Below are 19,365 nucleotides of genomic sequence, written 5' to 3'. Positions count from 1 at the left end.
CACACTGGACCTTTAAGAGAGAAGGAAATTATTTGATTCAATCACATTTTCAAGTCAAAATTACTACTTCTTTTTTTTTTTTGCCATTATTTTTGCCATTTTACACATTACATGGTAAACTGATGAATATACAAAATAAATAAAAGTATGATTTTAGCTCACCACTGGATATAGCAAGCAACCCTTGATAAGTAATAATTCTATGGTGTTAATCTAGTGAATCAAAGTGCACATAGCTTCAGTGATAAAGTAATTAATTGTTTTGGACACAATAAAGAAAATAATCAAGTTCCCTGACACATTCTCTGAGAACAGGATGATAGGATAAGTAAACTAACCTGGCAGTCATGCACAACAGTAACCACCACAGTAGAGTCATTCACAGCTCCCATTGAGGCCATCATGCCATACTCCATGTCAGCATAGCCCTCTCCTTTTCCAATCCGAAAGCCTACGTGAGAAGGAGCCATTAGAACTTTTAAAGGCAAGTTAAGCAGTATGTGACACAGAGAATAACACTCAATCTCTGATGCAGCATTTTCTTACTCAGACTCACACAGATCACAGATCCCGGGAATAACCAGCATCTGCATCACATTCAGCATTTTAAAATATATTCCAAAAACAGAGGATTTCAATCTAAAAATTCCACTGATTTATAAACACACCGACATAAATGTTGAGGGCAGCTAACAATTCATAAAAATAACTTAATTAAACGTAAACTAGTAGGAACATGGACGAACCCTGAGCAACAAACTCTTTATGAGAACCATGTGGCGTTGTACACTTCGAGCCATTTGGAAATGTATGCATTACGGTAAACATGTCTGTTTCACCGTAGCACTGCATCACTTATCACAGGCATTTTGAAAATGAGATCAAAATGCATTGTGAGTGATGGGACAATTTACATGGAGGGCAGAACACAGCAGAACCCACAAGGAGCGAAATGGATCTGATTATGCACATCTGCCCCCATTCTCATTTCTGTTCTTCATCAGATCTCCCTAACAGAGTGTCTTGGTGCCTCCGTGGGCTAGAACCCCATGCATTGATCACAACACAATATTTAATGACCTTTGTCACATGACATGTCGTTTCAGTCTCCTGTCATTTTCCACAGTGTAATTAACAACCCTCATAGGATGTAATTTCTAAAAAGTACTGGTTTAGCAGAAACCGTATCTAATGACAGACTCTGAGTCTTTGGTCCCGGAGTCACCTTTTGCTACACAATGTGATGTTCATTATCCTGCACAACCCAAGTATAGGATCGAATAACATATTGATGATTTTGCTGCTCACAGAGTCTTACCAGTTGTTTTCTAAATAAGCCACAACACAGACCACACATGTGATTAACTACTGTTTATTCATGGGTGAGAAGTGTGTTTTAATCTGTTTTTTGTTTGATATATCTTACTGTCCGTACAGTGAAATTGGTCCTTGGCTTACAGCACTCTTAATGTAACACCATAAAGCTACATAAATAAAGAGATCCATTTTAGGCATATTTTATCACTGGTGGATTCGCCAACTAACAGTTACCTTTCTCTGACACCGCCACAGAGCCAACCACCACCAGGTCTACCTTCACCTTCGCATCCAGGCCAACTGGCACACTGAAATCTTTCACACCCTGAAGGAAGAAAAAATAGGAATAAGTTAAATGTTTGAAAGGTTTATGAAAAATAATGAAATTCTGGGCGAAACTGAGTAAATCAGCAAGTTGAAACCTGAGAGGAGGAGCAGATGCGTAGCTGTTCCTTGCTGGCTCCCTGGGGAGGAGTTATATTATTGAAAAGACCAGTGCGAAGACGAGGAGTTGGGACCAATAAAGTTTTCTGCGCCTGTGAACACATTTAGTGACTTAACATGATTGCAGATTAACACTGGATTGGAACAAAATGATGATAACAAATATATTAAGTAGCATCAAAAAGCACTGATATGCCTTAAAATGAAGATGTAATACACAAACTTATAATCTTATTTAAGAAGTTCTGGAGTCTAATAGAGGATGTGTTATCTTCTGAAATAATTTGCCTAAAATTGCTATCATAATTTCTAATTAAAACGGTAAATGTAGTCTCAGATTTACATGGTTACACAGCAGATAAAACAGTAAATGCATTTCTGTAATACAGCCTGAGGCACACTCTCCCACTGTTCAGTGCTACCTGTAGCACTGCCAGCCGGGCACCCTCCAGAGGTTTATCAGGATCCACCTTCACCTCAGCTGTCTGGGTGAACACCTGCAGTTCAGACACCCTGGCACAGGCTGTGAAAGCACCCTGGTTAAAAGAAGAGGAAGGCATTACGGCTGATCATTGTTTTTAGTTTTTTTTTTCCCCAACTTACTTCCAGAGTGACAAAGCGTGCCTGCTGCTGGGGTCTGTCTGGGTTTACTTTGACTGTCTGGCTGGACTTGAACTCCTGCAGGTCTGCAAGCCTGTTGCATGCTTGAATTGCACCCTGGCCATTAAGTAAAAAGCAGTAAAAGCACAAAACGCACAGACAGGACAACCATTAAGCATTCAAAATCCAAGAACATCGGTCAAGACTCTGGTGTCCCTATTGTAGCAGTGATTTTACCTATACAGGCATTTACCTCCTTAAACAACTGTTATCTACAATTATTTAATGTGTGTGTAGTTTGTCACCTCTGTCAGTTAGTAGAGACCGTCACTGTTTACTGTGATCATTTACATACCCGTAAATATTATATAAGATATATAATTATAGCTTTAATTATGAAACTGAGCTTTATATTTGCTTAATGGAAAATGGAAATATTAAATATTAAAGTGTCTGACTTCTGCTGACTTAAAAGTATGAATCAAGTCCTCCATAAACTGTACTTTTCTATTTTGTCTTAATATAAATATAAATAGCTCGGTGACTGTTTAATGTAGGTCAACAACTACATAGCAACTCTGTGCTGCTGCTGCTGCTGCTGCTTCAGGTAAAATTGCTTTAACCTGCCTTGAAATTTGGGATTCTGTTGTGAACAGGCCTTGGGAAATTGGCCAGATTATTGTCCTCGATGTAGTCCCAAACTTTCTGACGAATGTCCCATTTCGAAGCCCCTGGAGAGAAAACAGAAAACAGATTTACGGCCAATTGAAGCGAGGCGCAGCGACATTAGCCAAACATCTACAAACGCACATTCATCGACATTCATTTTAAACAACAGAACAAGCGTCGCGAACATTTAACCTACCAGGTTTTATCACTATAACGGCCTCCATTGTGTTATTGGTGGTAGAAATTAGTCTCTGCTACAAAACTCGGTTACTACACGCAGTCAAATCTCACACGTGAGCTCTGTAACATAACACTAACGGAACAGCTGTTTGTCAGTGTTTATCTGTGCTACGGCGGCACAGGAAGGTCAATCTTAACCAAACGAGAAACCGGAAGCGTCACATTGTGTAAGGCCTAAAACTGCCAGGGAAAACAAAGTGAAGTGAAATATCTTCAGCTAAACGCTGCAGTTTTCAAAATACCTGTACTTTAGGTGAGCACTTTTACTAATCCTTCCACTTCTGATATATAGGATATAAGCATGTTTACATTTGTTTAGCACCTTTTTCAAACCAAGGCAATACAAAGTGTTTTAGATCAGACATAAAAAAGTGATAACAAGACAATACAAAAAGACACACATATTGAGATTAAAAAAGAGTAAAATTATATAAAAGAGGCCTCCTTGGAGTGTAAACATATACTATTAAATATGATTGATCCATGCAAGTAAATCTATCATCATCTTCAGGTAATTTGCCAACACAATCATACTAAGGTACATTTGTGAATGCAGGACCTTACTTGCAGCATGTTTGAACATTGCTATTTCTACTTAAACAAAGGATTTGAATGCTTTTTCTGAAACCTGATAAATTCACATTTCCAACATAAGTCGCGCAGAAATTTTAAATGCACACGTTAAACACAAGCAGATTTTTATTTCTCAAAGCGGCTACCAATTTATGATAGTATTTTGAATCTGCTCTGTAACAGTCATGTCTGGCACTGTGCAGGTCAAACTGGTTAAAAACTTAGATTAAGCAGGCATGTATGTTGTGCAATGTTTTGTGTTCAATTCAGGCAGCCCCAACCAGCTAGTGATTGGGTTATAGGGGATGACATGGGAACGTTGAAGACAGTTTTATGAAGCATTCTTGAGAGGGCTAATGCAAATACTTCAGGTGCCCAACTAAATATATTTGCACTGTCCAGAATGAAGATATACTGGTGAGGAAGGGACCAATTTTAGTACCTACTGTGGAGTACAAACCAGCAGGATGATACTGTGGTTCTATGTTGGTCTTGCATGACAGCTGTTGGTATTAAATGACACTATAATTGTTGGTTGGTGCAGTAGCAGACTCGGACTGTTTGAAGGACAGGGGCAAAAAAAATAGAAAGGGCACCAGTATGCAGGAAGTTGTATGTTGAAACAGCGTTGTCAGTGTTAGGATTAACACCCAACCTGCAAGGAAAAGAAAGCAATTAATTAATATATTTGTAAATGTGTGTGCAGAAAAATCAGGTGATCCACCCTTGAAAGAAAATGTAATTGACCAAATCATGCAAAGAAAGAAGTGGTACATCTCAAAAGCTTTTCAAATCTGGACCCCAGCCATTGTACGTCCTTTGTTATTTACTCATCATGTGAAGTTATTGTTCTTCAGGCTTATCAGTGGCAACTTTACGGTGAAAGAAAGGAAAATATTATGCTCAGTACAGCTGCATGTGTAGTCTTTATAAATGATTTGATATTGAGGTATATCACCTCTAAGCACACAACCTCAATTACCAGTATACACATATTAATTTATTACATTTAGAAACTACATTTTAAAAATTCCTTCACCAGATGTGTTCAGTACCTCACTTGTGTGGTCCTTTTGTTTAAAGGTGTCAGTTAGACAAATGAAACTGACAAAGAAAGGAGGAGCACAGAGGTTGAAAACATCGCCACTCAAGGCCCATAACAGCTGCATTGCGGCTCTGATGAAATTCTGTTATCTCAATACTGTTTTTTTGCTGAATTTCTATTAGATTCAAGATATGTTCTATTTATCAGGGTCACCAAGATCTGTACATATTCACATACACACATTTCTGTCTGTTCTTGGAGCACCAGCTGCAGGCTTTTAGGTGTCATATGCTGTTCAGTTATTGAACTACACAGAATTATTATACGTGTCCACCCACTCTGTATATTTTCAGCCATCTTGGACTGAGGCCATAGGCCGTATTAGCTATCCATATTTACACCACTATGTTTGTATAATCTGGACACTGCTTTTCCAAAGTCCCATAAAAGAAACCAATATCTACACAGTGTACTGTGCCTCCCTGAACTCACCACATTAAACCTCTGCGTATGAGACCTCATGGTGCTTGAGTCATGTTTCCCGCAACCATACTGGTCAGGACTTTACAGTGAAACTCTAGTGAATGGTTGTGTTTGTGGCAGTTTTGAAGTAGTTGCAGATGGTCTGAAATATTCAGTTAATTAGAGATGACTTGGAGAACAAGAACGAGTATTTCCCTAGTAGAGTGCTCGTTTACTCAATACTCTTCTATACAAGCAGCTATAAGGGAAGGGGGGAAAAACATTATTTTTGAGGATTCTTGTAACAGTAACACCAAATAACTGTCACATAACTGGATAAAAAAATTAATTTAGCTAATTTACACAGTACAATCTAGAACTTACTAAAAACATATGATAATATGACTTTATTTGGATCACACTTAAGACAAACAACAACAAAAAGCAGGCAGGTTTGCATTTAGGTACAGTATAACAAAAAAAATTAATTTTCAAAAAGAAGACAACAAAGCTGAAATTGTAACATGTATTGGTGCATTTGTCACAGCAGGCATATTAACTTGCTTTAGCAGGAAAAGCACAGGTTTTAATAACATTAATGATGAAAACTGAAGCAACTAAATGCAGTTTAACCATCATGAATCTTATAATTTACACCTGTGTTTTTCCTTCTATGTCAAAATCTCTTGTTTAAAAGGCCTATTAGTTGCCCACAATTAAATTCTAAAAAGGAAATGACAGCATATGAAGGACAAACATTGCTATTGTGTTGTGGTTTTATTAAAAGGAAATGCAGTATTGTTCCATCCTGCACAATATCCACTGTGACAAGTGGATAATGCTTTACGTTGAGAAACTTTAATTGAGAAAACATTTACAACAACAAGACTACAGCCATACTAGCATCTCTGTGAGGTATAAATCTACCAAACTGGCTAAAAAGTGTTGACACATTAAAACCACAAATGTTAACTTAATGGTGGCGCTAAAGGAAAAGTCAGAGAATCACTGGATTCATGAATTCATCCTCTTGGCACAATTGATATTTATAACAAACTGTATGAAAATACATCCCATAGTTGTCAAGACATGCCACAAAAATACACAAAAAAAGAAAGATGGTGGTCAGGGTTAAAAAAATTCTTGCTTATGCCTCACTGCAAGGGTAAGCACAAATTTGGTGGCCAAGCCAATTGTGCAGTACACAGGAGAAAACAAGTTCAGCTGCTGTGTTCTCTAAAAAATAAAAAATAAAAGTCTGTACAGCTAAGAGATCCATCATACTAGTTTTTGGAAGTAAACTGAGTCAAACTGAAAATGTTAACTGTGGATCATTCCTAATCCCATGCCAATACTTTATAATGATCCACATACTTTTTCTCCAAAAGTGATTTTGTATTGTAAATGTAAAATAACAAAATCAAAAGACAAGACTTGATAATGCATGTGTTTGTTGTCTGCTGTGACCTGTGTGTCTATGTGTAAATTCTGTATGGATGACCAAACTTGTTTCCCCTCTTTTCTTGTTCTGTGTCTTGTCATAGACTCTAACCACAGAAGCAGACGGAGGGTATGAGCCCACCCTGTTACTGCTGGTTTCTGGTGGTTTTCTGGCACAATATAATCACATGATTACCTGAAGGTGTCAGATCCCACCACTAGAGGGCGAGCTCTACCAACAGATTCCCCTCAGCAGAAAGGAGCACCACTTCCTGCTTTTCTAGGTATGGGAGGTATGTGAATCAGATTTCCATCAAGTATCACAGACGAGTAATTCCATAAAGGGTTTATTTATTATTTGTCATGACGTTTCAGAATTACACAATGAAATGTAAGTTGATTGTCACATATCATCTGTCTGAGCTGTGTATATTTGATATAAACTGACCCATCCTTAGGTTTAACTTTAAGTATATCCACAAATTGTTATGCAGCAATCATGCATATACACACAGAGATACTCATTCACACACATACACACGCGCACACACAACACACACCACACACACCCACACACAACAACACACACCACACAGTTGTGACCCACAGGGTCCCCCCTTCCCAGTTGGGTCCAATAAAACCTCCCTGCCCCTTCTCTCTTCCGTCCGTCCTGGGTCAGCGCTGCCAGCTTAACCCCCCGCCCTTTCTCTTCTCCTCTCTCTCCTCTCTCTCTCTCTCTCCATCTATCTTTCTGCCTGGATCTCTCTCTCTCTCTCTCTCTCTCTCTCTCTCTCTCTGTATATTCCGTACATACCAAGCCAAGCCTCACAATGCTGCATTTACTAAACCAAGTGGCTTAGAAATTTGCAGTGATGTCGCTGTTCCCAGACCTCCCTCTCTGTGGTGGACTCGCTCTGTGAGGCAGTGCAGCACTCAGACAAGCGCTGATGGCAGAGTGGGGCAGGTGGACTGTGAGAGAGGAGAAACCAGCATCACCTGTTTGGGAAATCTAGAACAAGGGAGGACAAAAAAAGAAGGAGGAGCAGAGTCTTCGGAGAGCTGAGGTCTCTCTGTGTCTGCCCATCCCGCCCTACTCTCTCATGTGCACACACACAGACACACACACACAGACACACTCTCCCATTGCCTCTCCTATCTTCCCTCCCTGTTTGTCTGCGATGCTGGTGTGGTGAACAGCAGGACACTCTCGGCTGAGCTGCATGGAGGCACAGGGAGGGGCAGGGAGCCCAGGTAAGAGCCATTTTCTATTCTTTCTTTTCTCTGTGCCTTTTGTCACATTACACAAGCATGGTTGTTGCATGAGTGTCTTTGTCTTTTGAATGACTTGTGCTCTGAATAGCAAGTGTCTTTGTTAAAACAGCATGTTCAATGGGTTTATAATTGTCTTTTCTAAATGGTAGGACTGATTAATATTTCAGAACATTTTTCTCATTGTCTAGTAAAGAGTTAGTCTCTGATTGGTTTAAATATAGCACTGCACCGGTACCTCCTATCATTTATCATTTTCCTTACCTAGGATCCAGTTGTGGTGGGTTCAATTCCACATTCAAGCTTCATGTTTAATGTATTGCCCAGCAGTTCAGGTCTTTTTATATCCACACAAAGTCAACCACACAAAAGCTGGACTAATGAAATACAGTACAATAGTGGACGCATATGGCCTTTGTTTAAAGGCCACCCAGAGAAGCCTGCACTGTGTGGTAGCACTGTACAGTGCCACTATTGCACTGTAGTATCTAAACATTCAAAGGGCTGATAATATAACTGTGTTTATATACAGTTGAGGCAAAGTATTTTAGAAGATCCAAGTCTTAAATGAATACACATATAGGAGCGCTTATAACATTAGCTTTGATAAATAAAAATATATGCATCTCATAATGTACAAAGTGAAGCAAAACAGCAGAAAAGTAGTTTATTTGTCAGTATATTACATGAGCTGCCTCTGAACTACAGTGTGCATTCAAGCAGTGTGCTTTATTACTCTATTGTACCTTGGGCTAAAACAATATCTCTGCAGCCATTTTAAGTTGCCATTTCAGCAGGTACTCAGAGTAATAGTATTTTCTTGACAGGAGATGTTTGTTTATTAACATACAGTATCTGACCGCTGCATGTTCATGCTGACGGCAGGAATTACACGCCCATGACAAATTAGGGTATTATTTGTTCATTATGATGAGACTGAATTAGAGGGAACATCATTATTATGATGTTTCATAGGGCAGGGTCAGAAAGCGTAACTTCTGGATAACAGTGTTTGTACTGTGACTGTTCTGAACCAATAGCCTCTCTGAATTAAGAAATTAGCAGGTTATTATACATTACCAGCCCTGCTTGTGAGTATAAGAATTAATATTGTTAGAGAGCGCACTAAAACACTATAAAGTAATTGCTCATTGCAGAGTGTATTGTAAAATCAAAAAGCATTACTATGAAGTACAGAAGATATAGAGTCTCAGCAAGCAAAATGACCTGGCGAAAAAGGTGTTTGGGTGTTAACTCCTCCTGTCTGCGTTACAAACAACAATTGATTTATTGAACCAAGACACTGGGTTTGATTCAACTTTTGGCAAACGTACAGTATATCATTCTCCTCCTCCCTCTCTCGTTCTCTCTCCATCTGTCTGCCTGTCTGCCTCGGGTTAGCTGATTCACAGACAGTCACGGTTGGCAGCTCGAGATAGGGTCAGCCACAGCCTGAAAAGACCATATTTCTGATGGCTGACTGCCTTTTACCAGCAGTAACTTATATTCTTGTTATTTACTCTGGTTTCTTCACAGCCGGTCTGGCAGGTGGTGGCTAGATCAGGCCATCTGTGTAAACATGTCCTCTTTTACACACGGATAAAACTGTGACTTTCTTGAGAGCTCCTGTTTTTCTGTCACCGATTAACATCCTGACTGAGAGCCAGACTCATCTTCCACCAAAATCTGCAACATTGGCGCGCAAAACATGAGAATACCATATAGTTAGGACAACAAGTGTAGCTACGCAGGTGGTCCTGAGAGATTCATCCTGGATTTCTGTCTTGGACAGAACGTGTATCTGTGGTCTAAAGACAGAAGATGGTTTTAGGGTTATTGGATAAGATTAGAACTTGAATAAACTGGCTCAAAGCAAAGGTCAGTAGTGTTTGCTGAAGAAGGTGATGGAAAAGGAAACCAAAGCTGCTGGTAGTTACTCTAAACATTGAAAAAACATTTTATTATAACAGCAGAGGTAAGACTATAGTCTACAGTTTGTGTGGCTCCTCGCTGGGGAAAACAATCAATAGCAGAGCAATGGGCACTTGGCTTCTCAGGGTGAAAACAGAATCCGTCATTTTCTGTCTTAACGCTAACACACTTTTCGATCTGAAATTCAACTGTCTAGGAACATACTGCACCAGCCATCTGGGCAGGCCCATCAGGAAGCTGCTGCACTCCCACATACTTTCCATCCATTCTGCATGTTATCATATAAAAAGCCATACTGCCGTCATTTTTGCTAAATGTTGCTCCATGTACACAGATGAGTCTTTCTTCTGTTTTAATTTCCCTTTAAATGTCGATTGTTTTAATATAGTAAAATGTACTTTGTTGATAAAACTACTACATGATTTTATCCATCATGCTTGATTTGTAGTGAGAGGTTTAGCTTTCAGTTAGTTAAGTGCATAGCACTTCTGTAGTCGTGTACTCACCTCACTCAGCCTCATCACACGCTCCACTGTGTTTTCAGCTATGTCAAACAGGTGAATAGAGTTTGTGCATGCTCTTGCATTTGAAGGTATGCTATTTTAAGCACCGTCTATTTTCAGACTTTGTTAATAGCCCGTATGAACTTGTTTTTCTATTTTGAATGGATGTTTGAGAGGCTGACAGTGATGTGACTGTTGAATTTAGATGTCTGCCCACAGCCAAGTTAACCAATCTCCTTTCAAAGAATCACATGTTTACTAAACTTTAACACTGTCTACACATATGCACACATAGATGTAAACAAAAATTGATACAGGACTGATAAAAGGCACTTAAATAAAACAGATCTTTAAATTGAGATATTTGGTAATCAAGGAGAATAATAACTGAACATGGCTGAAAGACACTGGAACATTGAACATTGACTTCTTTCAGTACTTGGGATCTCTTAAGTGATCTCTTCCCCTCTATAACTCCAAGATGTGTCTGTGACAAAAGTAAAAAAAAAAAAAAAGGCACATTTTTTTTGATGCAGTGGGTACAATCTGAGATCTACAGTAAGTTAAGTAGATCTCTTATAAAAAATCTAAAAACCTATTTTATCCCCCTTATTTTTTTGTTTTCTTTGCTCCCTCTCACTCTCTATTTCTGTGTCTCTGTGTGCCAATAGAGCCCAATAAAGACATCCAGAAGCTGCTGAAGCCCTCCAGCTCATGTGACCTCTCCAAGGAGTTGTTCCAGCACCCAGCAGGGGGGGAGGAGGAGGAGGGTGGCCTGTCTGGGCACACTGCTAGCCTGCTGCACATCACTGAGAAGAGACGTGAGTACCTGTGTAAGGAGTGAAGAGAGGGTGATATTAAGAATATAAAACAGTGATGAATATTTATTACTGGTTAAGAGGTCTTACGGGGTAATTATGGGTGGAAAATGCCTCAAGCAAGATACCTGATCAATGGCAAGTGTCTCCAACAGAGATGGAGATTAGGAATGTTAAATGAGTAAGGAAGAGGATATCCTGCTTCTGTAAAAGAGTATCTTATCATTGACAGTCACCGCTAGATCCATCTAAAGTAAAATATAGTAACACATAATGAATCTCAAAGGCCTGTGGAGCACTAATGCATTAGTTACACACACAACATTTCACACAACAATTCTGGACTATCTACATCCTCATCCAGGAGAGTCTGGGTTGATCCTCTCTGATCTTAAATGATCACTGCCTATTTTAGGTATTCTGGTCCCACATTCTCAAAGACCACTGCAGCTTAGCCTTGGTTGAAAGGATTCATTGTGCATCAGTCCCATACAGAGGCTTCCCCTGTACGTGCCTCATTCAGAGCCCAGGGCACAGAACCACAAAGGGCTACTGGGGCTACATGGGTGACAAGGCAACCTTTATCTGCTTCACTAAGTCAACACTTTTTCAGAGAGACCACTCATCCAGAGGCTAATGTCTATGTCTCTGTGATTTAATGTGACCCACCAGTTAGCCGTGTCACCTGGCAGGTCAGCTAATAGTATCTGGCTATACTGTAAGGGAAAGGGAAAAAAGGAAAGATCGCTGCTGCTTCAAATATTCACAAAATTCTCTTCAAATCACATCCTGAGAAAATATGTAATCAAAATGATCAACTCTCTCATTACGGTACATTAATTCTGCCAGTTCCACCTACTGGGCACTGCCAATGTGCCCTTGAGCAAGGCACCTAACCCCTAACTGCTCCTGGGTCATCGCTATGTGGCAGCCCATCACTTCCATCTTCTTGTTCATGTTCTTGTTCTTCTTTTTCCCAGAAAAGATCAAGTTGTCAGTTGTTTTGTGGCAACTATATGTGAAACAAAAACACACAGTGCAGGTAGATACACAATTACATACAAACCCATATAAAACTGCAGTGCGGATATTAAGTTCCCTGCTGTTATTGTTGGGTGGTGTGCATAAATTAAAAATTTATGGTGACTGCTGTTCAGTAGTCTGAGAGCAAAAAAATGTGTTGATCTGTTATTGTTGATCTCTAATAGCAGAAACCAGGAGTCAAAGGGAAGAACAGATGAATGTAGGATTCAAAACATTGAGTACAGCCTAAGTTAAATAATGTCGCACAGCTCTTTTCCAGTGAATTATGCTTTTTTTCATCAAAGATTTTCTGCTAATTTTGCTTCATCAGGGTGGTAAATAAAGCATGATGTACCAGAGAAGAGCTGTGCGACATGTTTTAATTTGATGGACTTGCATTGAAGCACACGCTGGTCTTCTCTTCGCTGTGTGTGCAGTCTCAAAGTTAGAAATGACAGCTCATTTACCTGTCAGCTGTTGATTATCAAACAATGCAACACAAAATAACTGGACCCTGTAACTGTCAAATGGACGAGTGCTCGTATGCTCAGTCACTGTAAGAAAAAAAAAACAGAATATATTGTTAGGAGAAAATACTTTTTCAACTACTATTCAGTACTATTTCAATACCGTAGCCTTTTCTCAATTGTCCTCACTCCATCAGAGCCCAGACATCATTACAAGCTACTCAGGCTGGACTGATGACTGTAGAGCCTTGATGAGCCAATAGAGAGGAAAGGGGATTACACAGATCCAGCATGCAGGCGCATCCCCTCGGCTCCCTCTTCCCTTCTCCCAAATATGAACTCCTCCCTCTCACCCATCCTCCCTATTCTTTGTTCCTTCAGTTCAATCTTATCTTTACCTTTCTATGTGCAGAGAGAAGAAAGGGGAAAATAATTTTTTTACGGAACCTCAAATTGAAAGCATGTAAACAATAATTTTTCTTAGTCTGATATTTTGGTTTTAAAAAAATCATATTACTTTTCAGTGAATTGAGAGAACCTTTATTTCACACACATTAGCTACAGAGTCATGAATATAAAGTGTGAGATTAAGGGGTTGCTGGAAAAATAAAAAATACATCACACAGAAGTAGAAATGGATCTGAATGCACACATTTGACTTTTTATGGGCCATCAGGCTGTATGCTTGCTGTAAGAAGTGATTTTTTTACATCATCCATTTGCGTAAGACACAGAGTCCTCAGTGTTGGCCTTTATTTTTGTCTCAGCATGAATTCTCTATTGTCAGTCCTCCCCACTGCCGCCTCAGAGCTCCCCTGATTGGCTTTTGAGATGGAGGCAGTTGTTTCAGTGTGTCTGCCTCGGAGAGAAAACGTACTGATCAATTATTCAAAGAGAAAGGGTGTGGGAGAGGAAAAAAGAGACGTGGGAGAGGTGGTTTAAAAAAAACAAGCACAGCAGAATGGGAATAACCTTGTAACCAATTGAAAGTAATGGCAAATAGTGCAGGGAGTGTTTTGTTTTACATAATGCCTTCCTTCCTCTTTATCTACTTCCTCTCTCTTACCATCTCCTTTTCCTGTTTTACATCTAGCTTCTTACCTTCATCTTTCTCTCTTCTCCCATCATCCTGACTCTCCCTCTTTTCTCTTCATCTCCTCCTCCACAATTTCAAACCTCGCTGTTTCACTGCCTCCAGTTTCTTCGCTCTTCCTGAAAAGGGGGTCAAAAAGACGGATAGCTGTAAGCAGGCATCTTCCAGCCTGAGGGAAAAGTTAAATCTATTCAAAAACACAGTCAAGAAGCAACCTCAAGTTATGAGGAATATTAAATGAATAAAGAAAGAGTGGTTCCGTATGGTTCTTCTCAGGAAATGATTGCATATTATGGTGTTTTTCCACTAAATATAACCAACCACTATCAGACAGCAGACAAAGAAAAAAAGCTTTGGTTGTGAAATCGTTCTGACTGTTGACTGCTTCCATTGCTGCTGCTGTAATTATTTGCTGTGCAGTGGTTAATGGTGTGATAATGGAAACTGCTCAGCTTAACCCTTTAATGAAGTGACATGTAGCTCGTTCAAATGGATAAAATATTCTTTTACATTACATCATTATTGATTTGCTTTTAATATGTCCTCAGATGTCCAACATCAAAGTGTGATGTTAAATGTGAGATTCAATGACGTTATGGTATTTTCAATTCACATTCATTCCTCTTTTTCTTGCATCTTTCTCTTCTCTTAGTCTTCCCTCATCTTTATTTTCATTCTCTGCCTCCGTTGCTCTCTTTTTTTAGACATTAAAATTGCTAATAATGTTTCCTGTGGAGCATTTTTATGCTGGCCACATGGTCACGGGCTTTGTAAATATTCATGCATGTCATATCAACCTGGGCCATGGCAGCATGTGACCCAGTCCTAGTTATGAATGCAACAGTAAAACTGGAATAGATGACAAGTGATGCAGGTCTTTGATTGTCTTTAATTAAAGATGTCTCAGTTGTCTTATTTCTATTCTCCCATAGTCACTGCTTTTTTATTCCACGTGTCTCCTGGCATTTCTGGTGTTGAACGTCTTTAATGTATTTGAAAGATTGCACAAGGACCAGCCACTGTTTTAGCATGATGATCAGTCTTCTTTAAATCAATATGTGTTCTATCAGGAGGACGATGCAGGGAATTAAATGTAGCAGCAGACAAAGAGCAGCAGGAGAGTGGGCTCTGCTTCTTAAGCCTGAAGCATTGTTTTCAACAGCCTGTAAAACAGCAGGAAAACGATGTGGGGTAATAACAGCGTTCAACCTGTCACGTAACCCATCATTTTCTCCACAAAGTCCCGGCCACATACAACCAGTGAAGTGTTTCATTCAGATGTTGCATGGCAGACAGGCATCCACTGATTCATAAGGCAATACAAACACACCTCCATCTGCCTGAGTGCAGTCTCCAAACATCTTTCTCACTATAATGGTTTTAGCTTTGTTACACAGAACTGGTTCATAGCTCTGGGTGATGCTGAGATAAGCAGATGTTCTTAGACCTTTGGTAGACGTTATGTATGTATTACAGTCTTTGAATAAATTTAACTTTATCTATATTCAAAAGTCAAAAGGGCAGCCTGATTGGAATGCTGAGCCTGGCACATTGTTGTACACCACATGTGAATGTGTGTGCAGCGGTAGAGACTCCTGCCTGCCGAGGAATTGGAGGCTCGTGCAGAAATTAACAGGTGCAACACAACCAGGAGAAAGATGGAGAATGTGTTAAAGAAGTGGCTATTTTCATATCCGCTGACCTTATCTCTTGTTTCAATTCTTCAATCACTCTTTGTGTTAACACACAGCTGTCATGGTGACACAGAGACAGTCACTGACTACAGTGGTGAGCTCAGAGACAGATAAAAGAAATCTACTGTGTCTGAAATATTTCTGAAGTAGAGAACTATACAAGAGATATACAGATATGTATCAAAAGTGGATAAAATAGTAAAAATGTTCTTTGTTGAAATCGATTTTACAATAGTACTGCAAGAGCCAGCTATTGATCTGATTATAAGTACAATAGAGATTCAAGAGGGGCATTACTGTACATCATGGGCTGCGGAGTTCTGTGTTAAGGAAATTTGCAGGTCCACTTCCCTACTTCTCTTTAAAGAACTACTTTTCTTCTTCACTGTCAGCAAAAATAAGTGTATCATTTTAATCTCCCTGTTCTCTCTCTCTGCCTTATAGAACCCCTGAGTAGTGTGTCTTCCCTGGAGGTGCACTTTGACCTCCTGGATCTGACTGAGCTGACTGACATGTCTGACCAGGAACTGGCTGAGGTTTTTGCTGACTCTGATGAGGAGAACCACAACGAGTCCCCAGCAGGTAAGGCCTGCTTAAAATTTAAATGCATATGTTTTTACATTAAAATAAAGGGAAGGGAAAATCTTTTATTGTAAAAAACAATACATAGATTCACTCAAGGTTTGTGCAGAAAAAAGATTATCCTCACAGCACATCCTCACTGAATTTCGACCAAGACTGCAAGTTCAAGCTATGAGTCACAAAGATGTAAACAATGTGCATACCGGTACGCAATAGACCATGTGCACTAAACATTTTGAGTGTGTTGTTAAGGTGTGAGGACAGAGCTGCTGTCCCATGCCCCTTGTACAGATTTTAATTGCAAGTGTTAACACAAATTATTAGAAAGAACCTTCTGTACTTGCAAGATATTTTCTTTGCACCCTCTTGCTCTGTGGCTTCATTAAAGCTTAGTTGGGTCACTGTGTTAGACATACAGTACAGTTTGATTGTTGAGGGAAGCATTTCCCAAATTAATTTTCCTCCCTGCAGTCCTTTACCTCAGAATATTCATATCTTGTAGAGAGTTTTATATCATTATGGCCCAGCAGGGTCCTAAAAAGGCCTGCTGAGCCATAATGATTTCAAATGTCACGTGACTCCTTCAGGGACTCATCAAAAACATATTTCACAGTGTCATGGATAAACTGCCCTTACGCTAAAAGCCTTTCGTATAGTTTCACACTGTTTGATTCTCACGAGAAACAATATAAATCAGATTATATCAAGTTATAACACTAAGAATCTCAACTAGATTTTGTAGTTCTAGAAAGCAGAAATGGAAACAATGTTGTGTTGAGCTGGGACTACATCACACCAGTCATATACGAGCCATATTAATCAAATGCAGTAGATGGGCCTCATGCACATATGCACATTAAAGAGGAGGGAGAGTTCACCCTGCATGTGTGTCACAGCAGCAGGTACAGGATAAAGACTAGCACATCTTTCTCCTGCTTTGCAAAAGGAAGCACAAGATCTTTCCCATGTTTTATTTATGACCCGTGAGCCTCATCCTGCATGCGGACAGTGAACTCTCTCTTCCTACGACACTCCTGCCTCTCAGCATGCACACAGGATTTCATGCCAGCTTAAGATTCAAAGGGCCACTGACACAGTTTAGACAATGTCTTACTTCTTTTTATATTCTGTACATGGATTGTGCTGGTCAAAAAGTTTAAAACATCACATTTGATGTGTGATTTAAAAATGTCAGACTTTCAATTGTGATACTGTCCTCAAGTATGGGTGTTGTCAGTTTGTTTGACTCAAAACAGATATTCATCATTCTGGTGACATGGTGTTGATGGTCACATGGGGAGAACCAAAAGGTGGAGGTGGAGCACATGTGCACGCAGAGATCTTGTGGATTGTTTCATTCCACTGTTTGAATCCACTGGAACACAAAACAGATGGACAACATAGATTCTGTATGGTCAGACATACTTCTCACTCTAGTTGAGTCATCTTACAACTTTATAATTCCCTCATTCCCTCATATTTTCTCTGAATGTTGCTATCACTCTTAGTTTCTCATAGATTTCTTATTATAGCATCTCCTCCCTCTTCAACAATATCGTTCTCATGCTTCCTTCTCTTTGCTGTTTATTACTAATGTTCCATATCATGGCACAGCTTGTTAAGTTTGAGCTATGGTCCCCAGTGGGCAATCTGTGCTATATGCTGCTGTATGCAGCGCCATAGCCAATTATTTAAATGAAAGATGTTATATAGCACTTAGTGCAGAAGCGCATCCTATGTGCAAGAAAGATACATTTTCTTTGTTTCTTAGTAAAACCTTGTGCATCACTGAGTGTAGAGTCCTCTGTGCTCAAGTAAAATGTTTTACTAAAACTGCATTCCAGTTTATTATATATATATATATATATATATTGTGGAGTTGATATACTCAGCTACAAAAGATCACAGCAACAGATTTTCTTAAACCTGCAATAACCGATTTTTGGGCCACTTGGGGGGCAACATGTGAATTTCCCCTTGGGGATGCTATCTATCTATCTCTAACATTATCATTCATTTGGAGTCATGTCTCTGGTCACCTGGTGAATTTAAGTCCAACTCTCTTTTAGCTCTGTTTTTTGTCTCTACTAAATGTTCCAATATGATCACCAGTTAGTAACAGTGTCTATTTGTTATTTAGTGCTAAGCAGGTACTGTACAGAGGGATTTTAAAGCTTTTTCGCTGAACACACCTGCTGCAGCTGAAAATGACACTATGAGAGCTGTGAGATGAACAAAAACAGTAAAGTTGCGGGTCGGACAGCTAAACAATAAGCTTAATCTTACTATTAACTAAGCTCCGTAAAGCTGAGGGGAGCTTCAGGAGATAAATCTTTACAAACAACCCCTTTCACATTGACATTTGATACATTGCTATTAAAATATAGGTTCTAAATTATTTTAAATGCATGTAAAACAAAATAAAGTGTGACTTGGCAGCACTAAAGTTTGTTAACTTGAGATTTCATCACCATTTTTATATGTCATAAAAAGTAACATCCAGGGTTTCATAACATCATTTCATTTCATTTATGAATTGATGACTTTATAAATAATGGGATGACACAATTAATCCAACAGTGATTTAAATTTGATGCATCATTAAATATCACTAGTATTTGATTGACTTCAGTTTAGTTTGATCAATGAGAATATTTTACAGCTTCAAAAATGTTCACACAAATTTGTAACTGATTGACTGATTCTGATTCACAATAACAACTAATAACGATAACACATGTACACCAATGCACTTATGTCATCTTTGGAGCCAAACTTAATCCTCGAACAACAAGAAGTCTGTAATTTATCTATGACATATATATGAACCTCCCTTTAACACACGTTCCCACAGCGGAGTAGACTAAACAGTTTTAGCTTGTCCACCCTTTTCAGCTTTCCTCTCCAAACACCACCATACCAAGCTTCTTCAGCCTCTTGTTAGCCACAGGCCACAGCTGCTTGTCAGTAGCCAGGTGCAGAGATGCAACAGCCAAGAGGCCTCTAGTCCAAGACATCACATCCGCTGCTCTGCTTTCAGCTATACAAGATGAAGTCCTGCTGTCAGGAGATGTACAGCTGTATACCTGTTATGATGCGAAATGTTTTGATTTACACAGCCTCAGATTTGTGAGGAAAAACAAAATCCCAACTATAATTCAATATTTGCACACTCAGATGATTGTTCTGTTTTC

At 39.3% G+C, this 19,365-nt stretch overlaps 2 protein-coding genes across 6 annotated transcripts in view; one reads left to right on the top strand and one right to left on the bottom strand.

Moving 5' to 3' along the window:
* mthfsd (methenyltetrahydrofolate synthetase domain containing) overlaps window positions 1–3,379 on the bottom strand; it is a 7,512-nt gene extending 4,133 nt beyond the window's left edge. Inside the window, exons 1-6 of one of the 2 annotated variants that reach the window (XM_035652327.1) lie at window positions 3,227–3,379; window positions 2,989–3,092; window positions 2,365–2,478; window positions 1,740–1,853; window positions 1,552–1,642; window positions 339–451 (exon numbers count right to left, since the gene is read on the bottom strand). In XM_035652327.1, the coding sequence (XP_035508220.1) occupies window positions 339–451; window positions 1,552–1,642; window positions 1,740–1,853; window positions 2,365–2,478; window positions 2,989–3,092; window positions 3,227–3,254 (564 nt within the window). In that variant the 5' untranslated portion in view covers window positions 3,255–3,379. Of the gene's footprint in view, window positions 1–338; window positions 452–1,551; window positions 1,643–1,739; window positions 1,854–2,183; window positions 2,298–2,364; window positions 2,479–2,988; window positions 3,093–3,226 lie in introns of both variants that reach the window. The other variant, XM_035652326.1, reaches the window with a different exon arrangement.
* Window positions 2,615–19,365, top strand: part of dbndd1 (dysbindin domain containing 1) — a 22,075-nt gene continuing 5,324 nt past the window's right edge. Inside the window, exons 1-5 of one of the 4 annotated variants that reach the window (XM_035652330.1) lie at window positions 2,615–2,968; window positions 6,895–7,083; window positions 7,988–8,041; window positions 11,166–11,315; window positions 16,034–16,171. In XM_035652330.1, the coding sequence (XP_035508223.1) occupies window positions 7,077–7,083; window positions 7,988–8,041; window positions 11,166–11,315; window positions 16,034–16,171 (349 nt within the window). In that variant the 5' untranslated portion in view covers window positions 2,615–2,968; window positions 6,895–7,076. Of the gene's footprint in view, window positions 2,969–3,400; window positions 3,524–6,894; window positions 7,084–7,678; window positions 8,042–11,165; window positions 11,316–16,033; window positions 16,172–19,365 lie in introns of those variants that run through there. The other 3 variants (XM_035652332.1, XM_035652331.1, XM_035652329.1) reach the window with 3 other exon arrangements.

Source organism: Morone saxatilis, unplaced genomic scaffold (genome assembly GCF_004916995.1).
Source record: "Morone saxatilis isolate NCDOM2014 unplaced genomic scaffold, NCSU_SB_2.0 Contig11, whole genome shotgun sequence".
Lineage (NCBI taxonomy): Eukaryota > Metazoa > Chordata > Actinopteri > Moronidae > Morone > Morone saxatilis.
Note: the sequence above shows the minus strand (reverse complement) of the source record. Positions and strands in the feature narration are given on the sequence as shown.